Source organism: Scaptodrosophila lebanonensis, unplaced genomic scaffold (assembly GCF_003285725.1).
Source record: "Scaptodrosophila lebanonensis strain 11010-0011.00,11010-0021.00 unplaced genomic scaffold, SlebRS2 tig00000138-arrow-arrow-pilon, whole genome shotgun sequence".
NCBI lineage: Eukaryota > Metazoa > Arthropoda > Insecta > Diptera > Drosophilidae > Scaptodrosophila > Scaptodrosophila lebanonensis.
In genome coordinates this window covers 1,207,400-1,228,660 of record NW_022060587.1, presented here as the reverse complement: position 1 = coordinate 1,228,660, position 21,261 = coordinate 1,207,400, and the positions used below count along the sequence as shown (strand labels likewise).

Here is a 21,261-nt window from a genome sequence, read left to right as displayed (position 1 = left end):
ATTAACATTTTAAATATATAACAGCTCTCGAATTTGTGGTATTTTGATGTTCGTCAGCCCTGGCAACTCGAATGTGTTATCGCACCTATCGCAGTTATCGCAGTGCTTTTTGCCATCGTTAATTTGACTATTTTTTCTGGTTGATTATAATTGAATATTAATATTAACAGCTAATCAAAAATTTGCATCGATAGCTTATTAAACACATAGGGACGCGTGCGAGGTGGTGGGCGAACGGACCACAAAGCGCTGTATATGTATGAAAAATTGCAAGTTGTGTGCGTGTGCATGGTCGTACGGTCTAGCTCTAGTCGCTGTCTACCGCTGTTTTTTGTTTTTTATAATACTAAATTGCTCCTGCATGTGAAAAGTTCAAGCGTCTACATGCGCACAAAAACAAACAAATAATAAAGACAAAGCCATAGAGGGTAAATCACTCTATTTCCGTCTCTGTGCGTGTGTGTGGATGTGAATGTATCCCCAGCAAGCGCCAGCCAGCGCTAACTGCAGCCGCAAATAACTACGAAAAATCGAAGTCGTTTTAAGCGCAGGCACGGTGCCGCATGCCCAGCACAGTTTTCTACATAAGCAACGCTAAATGTTGTGAAACAGCAGCAACCACAATGTCCAGCACTATTGAGTTTGAGACAATTGGGAACCGCTTGCAATCGCTGGAAGCTGCGCTGCAGGCACAAAACGAATCGCATGAACAAATTGTTCTAACGAATACGCGTAATGCAGCGGTGCGGGTCCGACCCACAACTTCAGTCACAGCCAGTGCAACTGCCTCCTCTACAGTGGCAGGTTGCGCATCCACGTCGTCGTCATCGTCTCTTTTGCCAGTTAGCACAGCCTCAACAGCGACAGGAGCAGTGCGACCGATGACGCCGGGCGTTTTCGGTGGTAGCTATGCCGGAACTAGAAAAATACGCCAAACTCCAAGTCTACCGATATGTAAGTACAAACAGTTCTCTCAAACAGCGTCGAATTTATTTACAAAACATGTATGCAACAAACTTATACTATGTACATACATATGTTCATGCGTATGTAGGTACCATGTCCGACAGTCGTAGCTGGCCTAATGTTTAATTAGTAGAATGAATATCCTTGGTATTCATGCGTGCGAATAGTATGTTAAGGCATACATGCATTTATTGTATGTACATACATATGTATATGTGTCCTCTAGCACACATTACATTTTATTTTTATGTACGAGTATGTTATTGCTGTGGCACTGCATTGTGATACCATAGATAAGACCAGTGCAGACCAAAACAAACTTGTTTTTTGCCATCATGTGCAGCATTTGTATATTTACACTTGCTGGAACGCGCCGCTTTGGAAGTGGTAGTAACCGTCGCACAGTGCCCTGTTTAACAAATACGTGTTGCAAAAATAAAGGAATTCGATTGTTGAAACTATTGAGAAGAATTATACTTACTCAGTAGACCAAGTTTGTTAAATTCATGTTGGGTGCCTTCTATGCCATATTTGTGATTATGTGCCAGCCAAATTGTATATTTTTTGAAAACATACAAAGATTCCATTCAATTTCAAACATCAACTTTAGTTTTATTACAACAATTTACCTGGTCCCTGTTAAAGCTTGCATAAAGATAAACATTTAATATGAGCTCCAAAAATTGAATAAAAATGTTGTATATAATTAAATCATCAAATGATTTATAATCGATTTCTAATGATTTCAATGAACCTTTTTTGAATGTATGTGATCCAAGTTAAGAACTAATAGGATTGTTATGTAAAAAGATGTTGCAATGAAAATATTTGCTTATAAACTACAATATCATCTTTGTTTCTTAACTTTTTTATCTGTTTGATATTATAGCATTTAGTAGGGATATTTGGTACAAATATAATATTAGAAAATCTTTTATAAGGATTTTGCAAATCACTATATGGTAGAGATGATATTTCATTTAGTTAAAATTATATTTTTAAATTCTTTGTATAAACAAGTACGAAAGTATTGTGGATCTACTTTGTTCTTCTACTCAAAAGAAAAGCTTCAGTCAGATTAGCCATATATGTAATGAATATATAACTTCCATAGTTACAATTGTTGTTTTAATAATATTTAAAAGTTGAAGAGCACATTGGCAATGTGATATTATATAAATAACATTTCCACGTACTTTTTAATAATGCCATCTTTTTGATTATAAACCTGTTAAAGTTCAGCTTATTGTAGCTACCCTGTTAACCCATACTCATAAATTTTGATTCATTTACAAAGGAACAAGAGTTAACTTTTAACTTAGCTTTTTTTTCTTAAAAAAATGGATTATTTCTACAACCAAAAAGCCCGGATGGGTCACTGTGCGTTGTCGCCGTTGTCGATGTCAACTATGCGGTGCGTCGGTTAGCTCATGTAGCTATTCATCCACCTCCTTCTTTCCCATCACATGTGTTTTAAGCAATTCGCCATTTTTCGAATCGGCTTTTCTTAAACATCGACACTTGCGATATACACAAACATACTACAAGTATATATACTCGTACCCACACATTCAGGGCACATGTTGGTAGCTGTATCTGTGTGCGGCAAGCGTTTGGCTACCGCCACCTCGGCCGCCACCGCGCTCGTTATTTGGCATGTTTGTTGGTTTTTTGGCATTTCCGGAGTAATGTCTTGCTCGATACGCGACGCTTATTGTTTGTGTTTCACTCGTTTATGGTTTTCGTTTTGTTGTCACCCCCACATCGTACCAGCAGCGACCAGCGTTTGTTCCACTTTCGAAATGTTACGAATAATATTAATTTGGTTATTCTTAAATATCAAATTGATAAAAACGATTACTTTATTAATTGACTCTTTAACGCCCTGTTATTCTACTTCAACCGAATAAAAGTACTTTTTGTGGCTGTCACGCCCCCCTCTTGTTTTCGCACTACACTACACTTTTGCCCTTTGCCAACAGACTATATAATGATCATATTTAATCATCGATATATGGGAAAATGTTTCATGTTTGTAGGCTTATGCCTTTCATCACTAACTTAAAGAAGCGTTTGCAAATAAATGTTCAATTTATTATTAATGTTACAACAAATTTGAGAATTTTAACTAAACAGAGTTATCATTTTTCTTTATTATAAGATATTATGTTTAGTGGTGTCTTTTGATGAAAATAATTTGTTCATTCAATGTCCGTGAAGCGCCTTTCCGCGAATGTTAATATTTGAGCCTAGAAAAGCTCTTTCGTGATTTTAATTGCAGTATGCTTCTGTTTAGAAATGATTCAAACTAAATGTCTACGGCTAAGAAAATGTATTTGGGATCTGAGAGGATGGAATTCTAGAGTAACATCTATACTTTGACTCTAGTGCTGTTAGTGCTGATCAATAGAACCAATATATATAAAATGGTTGTATACTGTATACTGTAACTGTATACTTTTTAGATACCCTGTACCCCAAGTGTACACTATAAATATATACTTATCCCTACAAAAGGATGACAGCAAAACTTCGTTAATAGCGTCTTGATTTAGTGTGCATTGCCGTCGGTTAACCCGAAAACTCCTCAGTTTCTAAATAACGTGACCTTGTCTTCGCAGGACCGCAGTAGAGGTAAAGTCGACATTTTTGGTTATGCCTTTAAATACCACCAATAGAGGAATAACTTTTATATCTAGCGAAATGAATCTTTACGGATCTTGACTTGATCTTGATTTTAATGAAAAGAAGGGTTGATAATTACAAAAAAATTTATATTTTTATGGATATTATTATTATACCCTGTATTCGTAGGGCAAAAAGGGTATATTAGGTCTGTGCAAAGTATGACGAGAGAAATCGATCTAGACTGTCCGTCCGTCTGGATGAACGCCTGGCTTTCGGAAACGGTTAAGCGCAAAATCGATCAATTCTTAGCGAAACAATTTCACTCCAAAAACTGCCGCACATGAACTTCTTTTTCTTCTTTTTGGTTCTACTATTTCACTGTCGGGCTTGCTCGACTGTAGCGTTCTCTCTTGTTTTTGTATATTTTGTTGCAAATCGGGCGGCAGCTTGATATTTTTAAATTAGAGAGCACTCTTACAGAATTTAAGGACTGCTAGTAATTTTTTGAATTTTGCTTTTTGCGATTATTGTAGTAGCGCCGTGATTTTAGCCGAGTTCCTACCCAGTAGCGGACTCACATTGTGGGATTTCTGCTAGTTTGTTGAACTAAGCCCCTTAGATATTATTGACGATATTTTGAAGCGGGGAAATGGCGATACAAGGGAAATACAAAAAATAAAATAAACTCGTGTTACCATTGATTTTAACATTATTTGGCTACGCAGCCTATAAAAAGTGGTTGTCGAGGGGCTTGGTAAATGGAGAATGCTTGATCAGCAACATCCCTACAGTTGTGTACTGCTCCATCATAATCAGATTTTGCATATTGCCGAGTGGCACTTTTCGTATTGTTTTTTTTTTAAGGATTCTTAGCACCGCTAAGGCTGTTCTATTCTTATTGTTTATACCCTGTACCCAAAGGGCAATAGGGTATACTAGTTTTGTGCGTGGCAGACCCCTTAAAGTATATATTCTTGATCAGGATGACAAGACCAGTCAATATAGCCATTTCCGTCCGTGCAACCGTCCATCTGACTCTCTGCATGAATGCAAGCATCTAAGAAAGTAAGAATAGAAAGAGCTAGAATAACTTAGTGTCCAGATTCTCCTAAGTCCAAGAAAGTACGAGCTTGAGTTTTTTTTAGACTTTTTTACTCAGATTTCGCATACTTCCAGTTAGCGATTATGCGTTCGTATGCCAAGTTGAATGACGATATGTTTATTATGAAGATAGTTATAGCCATAAATATACTCTTTGCCGAATCTCTGCCCGCACCTGTTTCGACTTATTCCTGTACTGCATACATAGTACATGCATATAAACACGCATAGACACGATGATGTAAAATTTACATGATGTAAATGTGTGCTGTTGAAACAGTACATACATATCTTCACTTTTTATAGCCTGTACCCAAAGGATGACAGGCTATACTAGTTTTGTGCGAATGTATGTAACAGGCAGATGGAGGCGTGCAGACCCCACAAAGTATGTATATTTTTGATCAGGGTGACGAGCGGATCGATATAGCCATGTCTGTCCGTCTGGGCGAGCGCAAGGATCTCAGGAAGTACAAGAGCTAGAATAACCAAACTTGGTATTGAGGTTCCCCTAAGTCCTACGCAGGTCAGGTTTATTTTTTTATTCTGATACACCCCCCTCCCCCCCACTCCCCCGCAATTCGTGTTTTTGTTTATAACTTCCGTAATTCTGGAATTTTGAAATCAATTTTGGTAGGTACATCCAGTTAGTGCTTATGTGTCCGTGTGCCAAGTTTCATCATGATAAGCCAATTCTGAAGAAAGTTATAGCCATAAATAATATCGCTGCCCATGGATTGCTTGTATCGCTGTCCGCAGCTGTTGTTGCTGCTTTGGTTCAACTTTGTGCTGCATACATACACACCCATAGACACGTGATGTAAATGTAAAACTGTACATAAACATGTCTTCTATGTATGTATGTATTAAATAAATTTTCTTTAGTAATTTAATTAATTAATTTCATTTTTTTTAAATAATTTAATCTTTTATAATATATTTTTTTTCAATTTTCCTTTTTTGTGAGGCTATTTTACTGTCGGGCTTGCTCGACTGTAGCGTTCTATCTTGTTTATGTATGTATTTAAATATGTATTGACTATTTTTTATTTTATTTTATTTAAAGATATATATTTTTTTTTAATTTCTTATTTTTGTGGAGATACAGGGTATTTTCTGTCGGGCTTGCTCGACTGTAGCGTTTCCAATTTAGAGGGTTATGTCGCAAAGTACTCGAGACTTTCTTTAAACGCGCTGTGTACTCGGAAAAAGTCTCCTCCACGTTGGAAGTGTGCTCGCTTTTTTTGCGCCTTGAATTCGCATTCGACTTTTGCCTTCGATTTCACCTTGAGCTATTGCTTGCATGAGGAGCTGGTGTCTAGAGGCTATGACACTCTCCCGGCTAGTGCTTTGTTGTTTCCTTCTCAGTTATGTTGGTTGGGCTGGTTATTTTAAAACAAAAATGTGAGCGATATGCGTATATCGTGCCTATTGTGGCTATTCTGGTATATTGTGGCTTTAAACAGACATGACAAATACGAGTATAATAATAGTTTAATCCTATTTATATCAGGCTTCTTACCGCCTAGTCTAATCAATATCCGCTTTCTGTGTTTGATTTAACAGCTGCAACTGAAACGGTACCAGTTCGCACTCGTATAATGACGTTGCCGCTGCTCACACAGCATCACCCCTCCGAAACGGAGACAGACAAGAAGCTTAAGATGATCATGGGCCAGACGGGTAAGCTGACCATCAATGGGCGGCAATATCCGACCGACATCAACGACTTACGGCACTTGGGTGATCTCGGCAATGGAACCAGTGGCAATGTGGTTAAAATGCTGCACTTGTCCAGCAATACAATCATTGCAGTCAAGCAGATGCGCCGAACTGGCAACGCGGAGGAAAATAAGCGTATTCTGATGGATTTGGATGTGGTTCTCAAGTCCCACGATTGCAAGTATATTGTCAAGTGCTTGGGCTGTTTTGTGCGCGATCCCGATGTGTGGATATGCATGGAGCTGATGTCCATGTGCTTTGACAAACTGCTGAAACTGTCAAAGAAACCCGTTCCGGAGGATATTTTGGGCAAAGTCACAGTAGCGGTGAGTATGGCAGGTGGCGAGTGTGGTTGGCATTCAAATTAAATACAAACTCTATCTTATCGCAGACGGTCAATGCCTTGTCCTATTTGAAGAACAAACACGGCGTTATACATCGCGACGTGAAGCCGTCTAATATACTTATCGACGAGCGCGGAAACATAAAGCTTTGCGATTTCGGTATCAGCGGACGATTGGTAGACTCGAAGGCGAACACACGTTCAGCTGGCTGTGCAGCGTATATGGCGGTTCGTTTAGATCATTAAAAAAATCCTTTTATTGAATAATTTAAATCGAATCCGTTTTTATTTTAGCCCGAACGCATTGATCCGAAGAAACCAAAGTATGATATTCGCGCCGATGTCTGGTCGCTTGGCATAACGCTTGTTGAGCTCGCCACCGCGCGGTCACCCTACGAAGGCTGCAATACGGACTTTGAGGTGTTAACCAAGGTGTTAGACTCGGAGCCACCTAGCCTTCCAAGAGGGGACGGTTTTTATTTTAGTCAGGAATTTCATGACTTCGTCTGCAAGTGGTAAGCACATGTCTTTTTATACTACTGCCTTTATTTTGCTAATCCTCAGCTGACCTGCTCCACTTTTCATTCGCCAGCCTCACGAAAAATTATCTGGATCGACCCAAATATCCAGAACTCCTAGTGCAGCCATTTGTAAGAACCTACGAAATTGCCAAAGTTGATGTGCCCAATTGGTTCCAAAATGTAGTCGAGACGGCAGCGGGCAAGCGCCTGCGCGCAAACGGCGAGCAAACGCTGACCAGGTGAGTGACACCGTATGCGGTGCGTCCAACTCAGTGCAGGTGTGTCTGCATGTGTGTGTGAGTTTGTATGTGTGCGTGCGAGTGTATAGACGCCAGCTTCGGCGACCAAGGGAAAAGTATAGTAATTCTGTTGATGCATTACTGCCTATAAGCGCTTTGTTTCGTTTCGTTCCATTTCGATTTATTGTTTCGTTAAGTTTCTTAAGCTGGTATAATGACAACAAAATTTGTAAGCAACAGGTAGGCCAACAAATGTACTTAATTCTAGGGTGATTGTAAAAGTATTTTCGACTGTAACAAGTGGTTTATTTAAAAAGTGCAACTGCTTGTTTTAAGCTTTACAACTTTTTAAAAGGCTTACAATTTTATTTATAACACACTGTTTTTTTTTTAATTATACCATGGTTGGCATGTTTTTTAGAAGCAACTTTTTGGCTTACACCTTTTACAGCTATTAAAAATAATCCTACTACCATTTTCTATTTAATTTTAATCAACTGCAACAATTGTACAGACTGAAAGGGATCACAAGTTGTACACCCTTTAAATGCACTTTCCGATGAGGTGTTACTCGGACGAAGCCACCAGAACCGATATTCTACATACATAGTACTATATATGACACATACATAAGTACAAATACTTGTATATGTGTATATGTTTGATTCTAAGGGCCGTTTAGTGCTTAACAATATATCACCATATATAATTGTTTCAGTTGAGAAACCCAATTAAAGCGTACATAAGTAGTATATCCGAACATTTCTATACGTATGTTTTCCTGTGTGTTATTCATCAAATAATTGGCTTGAAACCAATTCATAAATTTGTAATTATGCTCGGAATTATGGAAATGGCTTCCTTTTAACTGAGAATGATTTTAAAAAATTCGGTACACTTTTTTATAAGTATGTAGGAAAGATCAGACAATAGCATTAATAGTACAAGGGCGTTTGGAATATTGTTTTCAGACTCGGCTTATTTTCTTTTTGTTGTATATACATTTTCAAGTTAATTTATTTTAAAGTAACATTTCTCATGTCTTGTGTACATCAAAAACTTGCAAGTGTATTAGTTTCCCAGTTGACAATTTCCTTACAATGATTTGAATAATCATCTTCTTTTTAATTCTTAAACAATCACTTTAGCTTGATTTAATTTGATTGTAATCTTACCAGTGGATCTGCCTGTAGCTGCCCACTGTAGAGAAATTCAGTCCTGCCTTGCTTGCAATGACTGGTTCATATGGCTAAACAAAAGACAAGCCACTCTGAAATTTTGTTTAATAAGTGCTACCAACATCCCTTTTCACGGACAAAAACTTATCCATTTACAAGTATAAAATTTAACTAATAATTGACACTGACAGGAACATGAGAAATGGGGCCAAGTGCTCACCACTTGGTGCAAAAAGAATTCTACTGGTATTGCAAAATTATAACACTTGATCAATGACGACCTGTCGGTCGTAGGCCTAGTCACTAGTTTTAGTTGTATTAGGTAAGTATCATTTGTTAGTGTATTGAAGTAAAGGTAACTGGTCTTGAAAGTTGCATGAACGAACACTGTTAACCCTTTGGGGCGCCTGGCAAACTTTTAAATTCCTTTTCACTGGTAGCCTCCAAATGAAGAACAAATTATGAATAAAAACCTACCATAGAATTTGTATTAAAAACGAATTATGTATATTTTTTGCGTTTTATTGACAATTAAATTTTTGTGTTTTTTTAATTTCTTTTTTCATCTTTTATTACCATTTTTGTAGGTTACCTAACTCCTAATATATACCTATAATATATGTAATAATAAAAAAGCATCAAATTATAAAGCCGATACACCAGCATAATAAAATCAGAAAAAACACATATACTATCTATATGAAAAATCAAAACCATATATGTAACTCCTCCCAATTCAAAGTCAAATTCAGTAAGTACGACGACTTTATTATTATTGTATTGTTTTCCTTTGTATCATTATTTCCGTTTGCTAACCACAACTATTTTAAGTTAATATTGTTTTTCCTAACGCTTTATCATATCTGTGTATACTACAATTATATATATACATATGTGTGTATTATTGCACAGGGATAAAATCTGGCTTGGGGCCACACATGTTTTTTCATGAACCTTCACCATTTCTTGTCTGTTTATTTGTTGATTTGCGTGCTAGAAGCAGGCTCTGACTTAAATTATGGACTTTATATTACATACATACATATATATGTACTAATTTATTTTGAGTTAAATAATTTCTTTCTAATTTCTGACTCCGAGAGTACAGAGAGAGAGAGAGAGAGAGAGAGAGAGATTTTTCTCTATTATTCTCTATTCTCCATTATTATTTTAATGCTTTATGAGTAGTAGTGTAGTTTCCTAATTATTATTTATATCTCAAGAATATTTTTATATTATTTATTATAAGTAAATTGATTTACATATTTTCCATTTATCTATATACATATGTGTATATTAGGACACTGTGAAAATAATAGTTAATATTATAAAATCGAGTTGCTAATGGATTAGCAGAGTCCTTAAACGTTCACTGTAAACCAATTCATTTCGATGTTTAAGGGTCAGTCGGAAAAACGGAATCCATGTCCCAATCGTCGAATCGTTTCTTCATGCCGAACCAAAAAATTCTGTGATCTAATCGTTTTTTTTTTTTTTTTTTTTTTATTCTTATAAAAAGATGTAGACCCTTTTAATCCGCCGGCCAGGGTTCAAGATCGAATAGCCAACACGAAACTCTCTAAACTTTCTTACATCATTCTTTTATTATTAATTTATGTATTTTTTACGTAACATAACATCATTGTGAAAGAAAGCAGTTCATATTAGAGTTTCTAATTGTTTTACACAAATGTGTTCATTTCATTTAGGTTTATCTTCAGCACGTCGTTAAAAAATTCGACCAACTACATCAGAAATACTCGTACATATAGCACTATTTGTATACTCACATTGTAGAACATTTCTTTAATATCCATTCATTTATGCAATGGTCGTTTATTTTCAATTACAATTTTCACAGCAATCGATTCTAAGCATTAGTTTCAAGATGGAAAAGTATTTATTTGGATTCCAGAAACGAATTTTGCAATTATAACACCTTTAATTCTCAATTGTATTTTGTCATAAGTGTGTATATATTTTGGGAAAATGTTTAATTATCTTAAATTATAATTTCAATACTGTTCAAACTTGAAATATGTTTATTTAAAAAATAGGCAATTTTTTAGCGCACACAAATAATCAATCAAATTTCAGAAATTTCTTCTTTGCTTCTGCTTTCTTATCTAACAAACGAGCCCTTTGAGGGGATGAAATAGTCTATGATAACATTGAGATGTTTAGGAATTAAAGTTCTATGGATTAATAACTACAGCGCCTACCATTCATCCTTTTTTTACGTCTTGTTTGTGGCAAAGCTTTCATTTATGCCTTTTCCATTGCTTAATAGGGGGTTTTCTTGCTGCTTTGATTTTTTCATCACATACCTCGTGCTTTCATGTGTATATAGTTTAGTACATACATACATACAAGCAACACATCTTCCATACATTTAATCTGTACGTACACGCATAACTCACATATCTTTATATCCTTATTTATAACTGCCACGCAGAACAGCGTGTCTTTGAGTCCGGTCTCATTGTCGCATGTGTGTAGAATTTGGCTAATAAGACTCTTGCGTTACTTACAGAACGGCAGTGGCTACATCAACAATAACAATACCAGCAGAAGCAAAGTATGGCAAGCCCAGGGCTGCATCGATTGTAAGTCCCACAGCCCTGCCAGCGACTGCACCCACAGCAATATCAACATCATCTGCAAAGACAATAAAGCACTCACAAATACCAAGCTATCAGCAGCCACAAACGCAGCAGCAGCCGCATTTCATGCAATCAGCCACCCAACTACCTCAAATGAACCCAGCAACGACAACATCCATAGCAATAAAGAATCCAGCAACACCAATATCAACATGTACCGGTCCAGGTACAGCAACGACAATTCCAAACTATTTCACCAGCAGCCCCAGCCCACTTTCGGTGCCAGGTGGTGCCGAAGACCTCAATAAGTTGTACCGCAAGTCTCCCTTCATGCAACGCAAGTTGGGCAACGGCTCACACCAGTATCAGCACCACCACCACCAACAACAACATCAGCAGCCCTTTTACAAGTACAACGATGAGAGCCCCAAGAAGGAGTCTATGTTTAGTAGCATAGGTGAGCTTTATTCTTCAATTCCAATTGGTTGAAATTGAATGTACCAAAAATACACTTGACTTTTATCTCAATTACAGGTCAATCAATCCTACGCAATCTGACCACATCGCCATTCAGCCAAAAGAAACACAACAACATAACACTGCCGCACCATCAGCCAGCGCATGTGCCCACGGAGAGTAGCTTGTGGCGTCAGACACCAGATATGGCCTTACCCTACGACAGCTGTGATAGTAGTAACGTGGATGTGGACTCGCCAGCCCTGTTGCGCCGACCGCTTACTGTGGAGCCGGCTGCTCAAGCAGAAATTGCACCGGTCGCTGCCACAACGACAACGTTGCCGCTGACCAACCAATCACAGCGCATGCAACCGGGTAATCAAAGTCCCATAGGTGGGTTGTACATACCATTGTTACCAATGTGTGGTCAGTTTAGGAAAAAAGTACCAAAAAATGAATTCGGTACATTTGTTCATAACAGTTTGTTTGCTCATATCAGAGATTGAACTTACAAAATTAAAACAAGTTGACTCTTCCTGAAATTCTACATTTACAATGTAGATATTCCGCAAAACCCATGCACGTTGAATACAAATTGACCTTACCCCTGTATAGATATTTAAATTTAATTTGACAAGTGAGTTGAGTAAGGCAATGTAAACGAGCTAAAAAGTTCTTTCGTCCATGGACCGCAAATTAAATATGAACATTTTGGTGTTTCTGACAAGTTAATATTCTTTCAGTATATGTTATTATTTTTATAAAGCTCCCCTGGATAGTCCACAGTCTGCTCTTTCCGCTGTCCCCTTTACTTTACAAGTGTTGTGTGTGCAGGGATTTTTTTATGTCCTGCCTTGAGATGCCTTGCTGTTAAAAGCCTAAATATATAATTTAACTTTAATAATAATAATAAATAAGGTGTTCTTATGACAACTACATAAATTACTAAGGCTAAGGCTAAGGATAGAAATCAGTTCCAATAAGTTTTTGATGATAGTTTACAAGTTCTTCGAAATCGGTGCATAATTGTAGTTGACACAGGGGGTGAGAAATAACTACAATTTTATCAAAATATATTGCTCCTTCTGCAATGCAAAATAAACCGGATTTTAATATTACAGGATTGTTAAAAGAATTTTTTTATTTTACAGTGCTGCAGCGTTTCTACCATCAACAAAACCAATTGCGCGAAAAGGAAGCGGCAGAGCGACAACAACGGCAGTCGATTGTCAGCACAAATCCCTTTCATAGCAACTACGCCGTTCCCTCCTCGTCGCACTCCACTTCTAGTCAGTCGTCCACCCAGTCAACGTGCTCGCAGATTGCTGTCGCCCCACCCTCACCGGTTGCTGGCCATTTCGGCGTGGGCAACACCGCGCAACTGCAATACCAGCCTTTACCCATGACAACGGCGACACCGGCTTCGGCTGCTGGCACTATGTACAGTAGCTTACGCACTTCGTCACCTACGCCTCCCGAACAGCTGCAGACGCATCCACAGCAGCAGCCACATGGTAAGGACTATGGCGCCGGCTCGCCAGTGACTAGTAAGCTGAATAAGTTGTACGCCCGTCGCCAATTGCTGGGCCAGAACTTGAGCAGCGGTGCCAGTAGTAATAGCCTGGACGGTAGTAGCAGCTACGGAACGGGCAAAGATCATGTCTATGGTGCTTCAGATACGGGTGAGTGTTGGAACGAGGCAGTCGCTGTATTCCAATGCATGGCTCTGTAGCTCTTAATCACATACAATGTATAAACATAAAAGTTTTTATTTAATTAAGTTCAATAATCTCGTTAAAGTTACAAGAAAAATAGATGCAGTACTGAACTGAACTGAACTGCTCCAAACTCAGCACAATTTTTAGATTTATCTTGTTTCATGTAGAGAATGTTTGACGGACCTATCTGTGCTAGTAGAGTAGCCGCTTGGTTGGTTTAATAGATGTTTCCATAAGACTTAATATTTTAATTTTTGAAACCCCTTAATTTAGTCTGTCAAAATGCTACCGATATTTATTGAGTGGTTTCGACTGAAGCAGTAAATTATAGTGAACTGCTAGCAATAGGGTAAATGACCTTCAGGCACCGATCAAACAATGAACCAAGGGCGTAGGCAGCTTTTACCAAAGGAGGGGGGGTCAAAAATTAAAATGTTGAATAAATAATGCACGATGCATTTAAAAAACAAGGAATAATAAAGTCGAGCAGGCACAACTCTTAAATACCCTGTACCTCCCCACAAAAAAGAAAGAAATTAATTAATTTAATTAAATTAATTAACTAAATTCATTTAATAATTTAACTTAATTAATCAGAAAAAATTAACAAACTCGTCCTTTCTCGGGCTCAGGAGAATCTGTATATTTGGTTATTCTAGCTCTTATACTTTCGGAGATCCTTGCGTTCATACAGACAGACATACAGACGGACAGACAGGCGAACAGACGGACATGGCTATATCGTCTCGGCTTGTCATGCTGATCAAGAATATATATACTTTGTGGGGTCTACCAAGCCTCCTTCTGTGTGTTCCATGTACACTTGCACATAACTACCCTTTGGGTACAGGGTATAATAACTTATGCATATGATCAATGAAAAAACTTCAACAAATCCAACTCAGATCCATTTTAAGGCGAAATAGTGCGTCATAATAATGAACATGTGGTCGACTTTATATGGAAAATATTTTTCTAGGGGGGTAACGGCCCCCCTGCCTACGCCCTTGCAATAAACCGTAAATGCTGAATACCGTTTGGAGCTTTTTCTTCGGATTAGTTTGTTGTTTTACGTCGAAGAAGGACGGTTCATATGATGGGCGCAAGTTGGAGGTCAATAACATATCATCAACAGAAGACTTTGTTCAACATGAACACAATGCCAGAGTCGTGGGGGCCCCTCCTCTGCAGACCCTGATCCACTTCACAATATTATTGATTTTTATTTAAAAAATGTCAATAAGTGAACACCAAGATATGGATATATCGACTTATCTACTGTTCAAAAATGTATACGAGTATACTTCGTTAGGTCCGCCACGACGCTTATGTGTTACATACATTCTCACTAAATTGTTATATCGAATTACCCTTTGGCTATAGATTAGAAAGACTTATTAAACCACAGCCGCATTTTTATTTCCTTGAGTGTTGTAAAATCGAACTCGTAAAACATAAAAATTTATCTTATTTACAATGCTTTTCACTAGAAATATGAAAAATGTTGTTTTGTAAAATTTACTCATGCACAGAAAACTTATTTTTATTGCTATTATTATTTGTGTATAAATTATACCAATGTTATTGGTTGCCTTTTAAGTATATTCTTATAAGTATTGTGTAGTGTACTTGGGGAAACTTGAGGAAACCTATATACATATATCCAGTCCATTCTGACACTAAAACATGAGGCCGTGTTTAATTACGATAGGTAATTACAGCTTTGTATAGTAGTATAAAGACTTGAAATGATATTGTAAATGGTAAGATAAGGTCAAAATTATAATGAAATTGTTATATTGTCAATGAAGGCATCGGAACCAAATTGGATAATGTATATTGATTTGATACTGTATTATCTAACTGTCATAGAAACGTTATTTTTTAAAGGCGGGGAAGCACATTTCCAAGGTTACTTATAATAGCTTTTGCTTGCTAATTAAAAAATGTAACACTCCTAAAATATTTAAAATACCGACATAGGATTTTACGTATTTTTTCGAAGCTTTACTTGTATATACCTTTGAAAGCATGTTGTTCAACTACTGCATTTTGATTTAAGTGTGAACGTCTTTTATTTGAAATGCTTCATTTTGATTTATAATTTTTTTTGTTTTTTGTTTACTCCACACGCACTTGCCCACACACATGCGCATAATAACTGCACTGCACCGAATCACCAAACATCAATTATGATCTCTCAACCATGAATCATCAATCTGCAACTATCATCAATTGACACATCACCATTGCCAACAACAACAACAACAACGTCTACCAACCATCCATCAGGCTGGTTTAATACACTAGCAGGTGCCGTGAAGCGACAATTTGCGACTTATGTTAAATCCCATTTGAATTCCACAGCGATGCCGCCGTCGTCAGCAACGACCGCCACGAATGGGAGTGAGCTCAGTGGCTTCAACTCAACACCAGCGGCAGCGGCAATAACAACGGCGGCGTCAGCAGCGCCCCTTCCACCTACCTACAGAAGCATCATTAACAATGGCAGCAAGTCCTACTATTATCGCACTCTATCCGCGGCCAGCAGCAGCAGCAACACCAGCCAAAGCACCTCACCTACGACGGAACCGCTGTCACTACCGCGCAGCGAACTATCCACGGGAGTTGGTGCTAGCGGTTTTCTGCGTCGCTATGCGAGCAGCGGCGGCGGCTGCAGCACCACACCTCCCAGCCCACACACATTAGCGGGGCTAGATCGGCGACATCGTAGCCCTGATCCGCCACCGCGCTATAATCGCGGTCAGTCGCCATTGTTGCTGCGCAAGAATCTGCTGGAGTTGAGCGGTCAGCCGTCGGGTTCGCCTCTACTGCAAAGGCGGTAAGTGAAAACTCAATAATAATTTAACTTTAGACATACAAGGTGCATATCATATAGTAGTATCTGCTGGTTGATGATGAACAATGTACCTCTTAGGCCAAATGTTCATGTTTTGGGTGATGCTGAATGTCCTTCCCATAAATTTAAATAGTGGCTTTGTCTGAATTGTGATGAATTTACGAACAATTTGGCTGAAATCTGTGATGGTTCCTGATTTTGGTTTCCCCAACATGATAAAAATCATTTATGTATATCCCCGTGTATGCCATTTAAAAACTTTGGTACGCAATATACATATGTATGTCTTAGCCATGTCCTGTATTCACCAGTTGTATCGACAAATGAATACCATTTGCTAAAATTCCATTTATCTGTTCCGATTGATAGCATGAACTTGTGCTACACTGGAGTTAAAAATCCAGCTATCCCGACCACAGAATTTACTATTTGAAAAGTTCCACTTAGTTTGTAACGCGTGTAGATAGAGATAGCCTGCTAGCTACCTCTCGCTCTGGCGTGCTTGTACCATTAACTATATCTTTTGTTCATTCTACCTTTCTCACTCGCACAGCTACGTTTCTGCATCTCCACCATTGCCGCCTCCACGTCGTGGCTCCGAGAGCGTGCCCGGCTCCCCGCAACACTTTCGCACGCGCATCCACTACACACCTGAACCACAACGGCGCATCTATCGCACTATAGATCAATGAGTAGCGCTTCAAATTATGGTCATGTGATGCTGGTATGGCTTCGATGGTGACGCTGCCGCCGATACTGACACTGACACTGATGTCGCCGGCTCTCTATCGATGCCAGCACACACATGTACCATGCCTGGAGATGGGACCAGCCCCTTTGCCAGCTTATACAATGATGGCGCCTGGTCAACTACAATGGAAACAGCAAAGGCGACAGCGACGGCGAAATCAACACAACCGACGAAGGCAAACACAGCACCTACAACGCCAACAACAATGCGTTACCCACGTCATTAATTTGTTAACGGTCAATCCATTAGTATTGATACCAGTATGGAGAGTATGAATGGCGGGGAAAAGTCGATTCCTCCATCAGACGACGATGAAATGCAACTCACAATCTGCAATCTGAAGTCCACAAGCAACTTGTAACAGCATACAGCAAACGAAAGTGTTCAAAAGTCTCATACGTATAAGCTTAGGTCGTAGCATCTATCAATCGAGTGTTGTAGCTTTGTCTAATTTAAGTAAAAGAATGTATTGGCGCGCACAAAAGCATGCGGCATTTTTTTTTTAAACTGTTGCACATGCTACTGTAAATACATACATACTTAGGTACTTACAATATTTCTTGCTTCGGCAAATGGAAACAATTAACAATAATCACTCAGCAATCAGTTTTCACAAAATGAAAAAAGTTAGCAAGAAAAAATCATTAAAAAGGAGGAATACCAATACCTATTTATATTCTGTATAATATGTGCCGTAATCTTCTCCTCATAAACTGTAAAGGCAGGTCATGTGCATAAATAGACACCCTCTATGTATTGATAGTTGTTTATGCGATTCTACTTTAGTTGCGAGCAATATGTCCGATACTTTCTCGGCAAAGAGCTATCTTTCTATACTAGGACACCTCTCATCTGTATACATAATTATGGAGTGGCACAAAATATGTGAGTTGAATGGAAATAGGTAGGGTACTGGGTGGGGTGAAGTGAGAGCCCAGAGATATATTCGTTAGAAAACAATAATTATTCCATATTCCACATTTTCGATTTCAAAAAATAAAATAAATATACTAAAAGGATGGGGCAAGCTGAAACACAAAAAGTGGATGAGCTATAAAATGACATTTTAGTTCAAATCTTTCTTTCTTTTAGTTACCAACGTTATTATTTCCACCAACTGGGAAGGCAAGTTAATCGTCGCATATCAGAAATTGAAAAACGAGAACTTTGAACCTTCAGATTTGATAGACTATTGTAAAACTCTGTTAACATGATTTTGTTCAAATCTGTTTTTGAATGGAATGTCATTTCGAAGTTCCGGTCCTGACGAATGTCACTTCACCCCATCTTCACCTAATTCTGAGACAGGCACGCTCAGCGGTCATTAGGGATGCTATTTGCAATTCAACTTCTTGGCTTAATTTTAAGCCATAAGTGCTTAGGGTAATACGTAATATCGCATACAAATAAATGTAAATGACGTTTCGCAATATAGATACACATGTAGTTTGTAAAGGTATAATCAACAAGGCGACATTCTTGCAACTGATTATTTGTCAATCATTAAGGGGCTAATACTCAATTTGAATTTTCAGTAAATTCTGCTTAAAATGTTTCTTAAGATCGAACTTGTCTCGCACACGAATTGTCAAATAAAATCCATCAATTCAGATTGGCGCGCCTATTCCTGTTTCCTAAATCGGTCAAATTATGTGGAATAGAAGGCCTTGCTTTGCAAAATATCTGCAGTGCTATTACAAAGATCCGACCTAAAGTGCATTAAGCTATGTATGTTGTGTGAACAAACTAAAGCTATACGAGTATGTAACATGAATATTTCGTAAACAAAAAAGGGAAAGAAATCAAATCCTGCACACTGTTCGGGTGTGCCAGTAGCTAGAGACCTCAACATTTTGTTCCTGCGCGTGCTAGTTTTAATTTTTTTTTACATATTTATGTACATATGTACATCCATACACAGAAACCATAGGGCAAGAAAAGTTTACCAAAATCATTGCAAAGAATTTAAAGTTTATAACATGACTAACCACTTGTACATACATGTGCAAACAGTTGCATTTGCTGTTTCAATCGAAAAGAGGAACCAAATATGTATATACATAAGTATTTGGTTGCATCCTTGTTTGTTTTACATTTGTTCATTCGCCCTGTGAAACTTAATTAGTGTATTAAAAATTAAAAATGCGTATAAATTAAAATACATATATGTATTAATTTTAATTTATTGAAACGATTAACAAGATAACAACAGATGTGTTTTGACTGATTTATGTGTTAAAGTTTAAGAATGATAAATATAGAAATATGTATAATTATATATACATTAAATACATATAAGCAGATATATAGGTGCTCATATACATATACTCGTACATAGTTACATATATATGTATGTACGAGTATATACATACATGTATATGTGTTCGCGCACCAGTCTCTTTGTGTATGTTTATATTTTATTGAGTTGGAAACATTGTAAAAAGATGGCAGGTGCTCGCATTAATCGCGAAAAATAGTGAATCAACAAATGTAAACTCTTATGAATACCTATAATACAAATACATATATAACTGCATAAATAAATAGTCTTTCTGTTCAAAATAAAGGGATGCAATATTGCAGCAATTTCGCCAATAAGGATAATTGAAAAGCAAAGTTTCTGTTTTTCGTAGTAAGCAACATTACGAGTTAATCGTTAACGGAGCATCCGGGGTACCAGGCGACCCCCGGATTATTCTAGCCTAGCCCAGGTACGCGGATCTCTGCCCGGGTGGTCCATCCCCTTCTCAGCCACTCGTGGGACACATGGATAATCTTTTTACAACAAAAACAAAAGACAAAAAACCAACATCAACCACTAATAAGAAGGAGACCCGCTCGCATTGCAGGTCGGAAGGAACCAATCAAGCCAATTAAGCAGGCCCGGTCTGCGGCACCATCCTGCACGGGCCGTCCAAAGGCTCTTCCCAGCACCACGGCAGTCAGCAAGCGTACGGCAGCTGACGGACCGGCGAAGATGAGACCCGAGGGGAAACCGGTGAGTTAGGTCGGCTAATCAACCCCGGCCAGATCCGATAAAGATCGGATACAGCGAGCGACGTACGGCGGCTCGTATACTCTGACGCCATGCCACGAAGCCAATTGAGGCAGGCCAGGCATCGGAGGAAACGCTACTAAAATTCCGCGAAGACGCCAAGTGGGCAAGGCGAATGCTGCCCAATTTTGTGCTCAATTACGAGGTTAACCAACCGTCCAAACGACAGCGTTCGATGGAGGAAGATCCAAACGCAGGGTCAAACAAGCAAAAGAATGGAAAGACATGGTCAAGATCATTGGCGGAGGTGGCAAAACGACTAAAGGTCTTTGGGGTCATAGACCAAAACAATGACGATGGCAGAATCCCTAAACACCAGTGACGATGGGTGCAAGCCGCGCTCACCACAGTTGCTGTGGAAGTAAGTACTCCTAGCAAATCCCGACCATTCCCCCGTTGCACTGATGCAGGGTGGTTCCAGGGTAGCGTGAACCTGATTGCATGCGAGGACGAGCGCTCAGTTTCTCTATACAGAATAGCGAACGACAAAGTAGGAGAGGCGGCAGTTGTCGATGCCAAGGATATCCCATCCCACCCTAGAGCACCGCATGGATCCCGGGGAAACCGACTGTGCCGGCGGACGTGCTGAAAATCCTCCAGCTCTGCAACCCAAACCTGGAAACACATGGAAAGTCATCAGCGCTGAAGCCATTAACAAAGGGACTATGCAGGTCGTGATGTTGCTAAACAACGACTGCCTCGAACTGCTCAGCAGAGACGAAGGAAGGGTGAACTTCGCCTTCGGTCACGTAAAGCTAAGTGTATATAAGGCCGATGCAGAAGCTATCTGTAACCTTGCCGAGAACAGCGACGCTATCGGACCGGCTATCGATGATGAAATGAACGTCGTAATAGCCCCAATGCGGATCTTCGTGATGATGTCTCCACAGATTCCGACTACGGGGCAACACTGGGTCGGCTTTACACTAAGCACGAGCCGCTCGAAGACAACAACGCGGAAGCAGATTTGACGCTCACGGGGGAGCGCGAGGGACGGTCCAATGGTGCAGGTCCTCCAAATCAACCTGCATCATAGTAAGGCAGCAAGTGCTGCTTCGCCTGTCAACAGGCGAAGTTGACATCGTCCTAATACAGGAACCATGGGTAAGTAATAATACTA

General features: G+C 38.9%; 1 protein-coding gene across 4 annotated transcripts; it reads left to right on the top strand.

The window, feature by feature from the left end:
• The first annotated feature begins 190 nt into the window (after positions 1-190).
• Positions 191-17,570, top strand: LOC115629256 (dual specificity mitogen-activated protein kinase kinase hemipterous). 4 transcript variants are annotated; one of them, XM_030525675.1, is made up of 10 exons: positions 191-954; positions 6,262-6,743; positions 6,809-6,988; positions 7,055-7,275; positions 7,353-7,520; positions 11,232-11,758; positions 11,836-12,132; positions 12,909-13,439; positions 15,768-16,317; positions 16,889-17,570. In XM_030525675.1, exons 1-10 carry the CDS (start codon positions 564-566, stop codon positions 17,025-17,027), a joined length of 3,486 nt encoding a protein of 1,161 aa, XP_030381535.1. In that variant the 5' UTR covers positions 191-563; the 3' UTR covers positions 17,028-17,570. The 4 variants fall into 4 exon arrangements, with proteins under 4 accessions (XP_030381535.1, XP_030381536.1, XP_030381534.1 ...); XM_030525676.1 differs by having other exon boundaries at positions 192-954; positions 11,836-12,150; positions 15,843-16,317; XM_030525674.1 differs by having other exon boundaries at positions 192-954; positions 11,836-12,150.
• Positions 17,571-21,261: the final 3,691 nt, after the last annotated feature.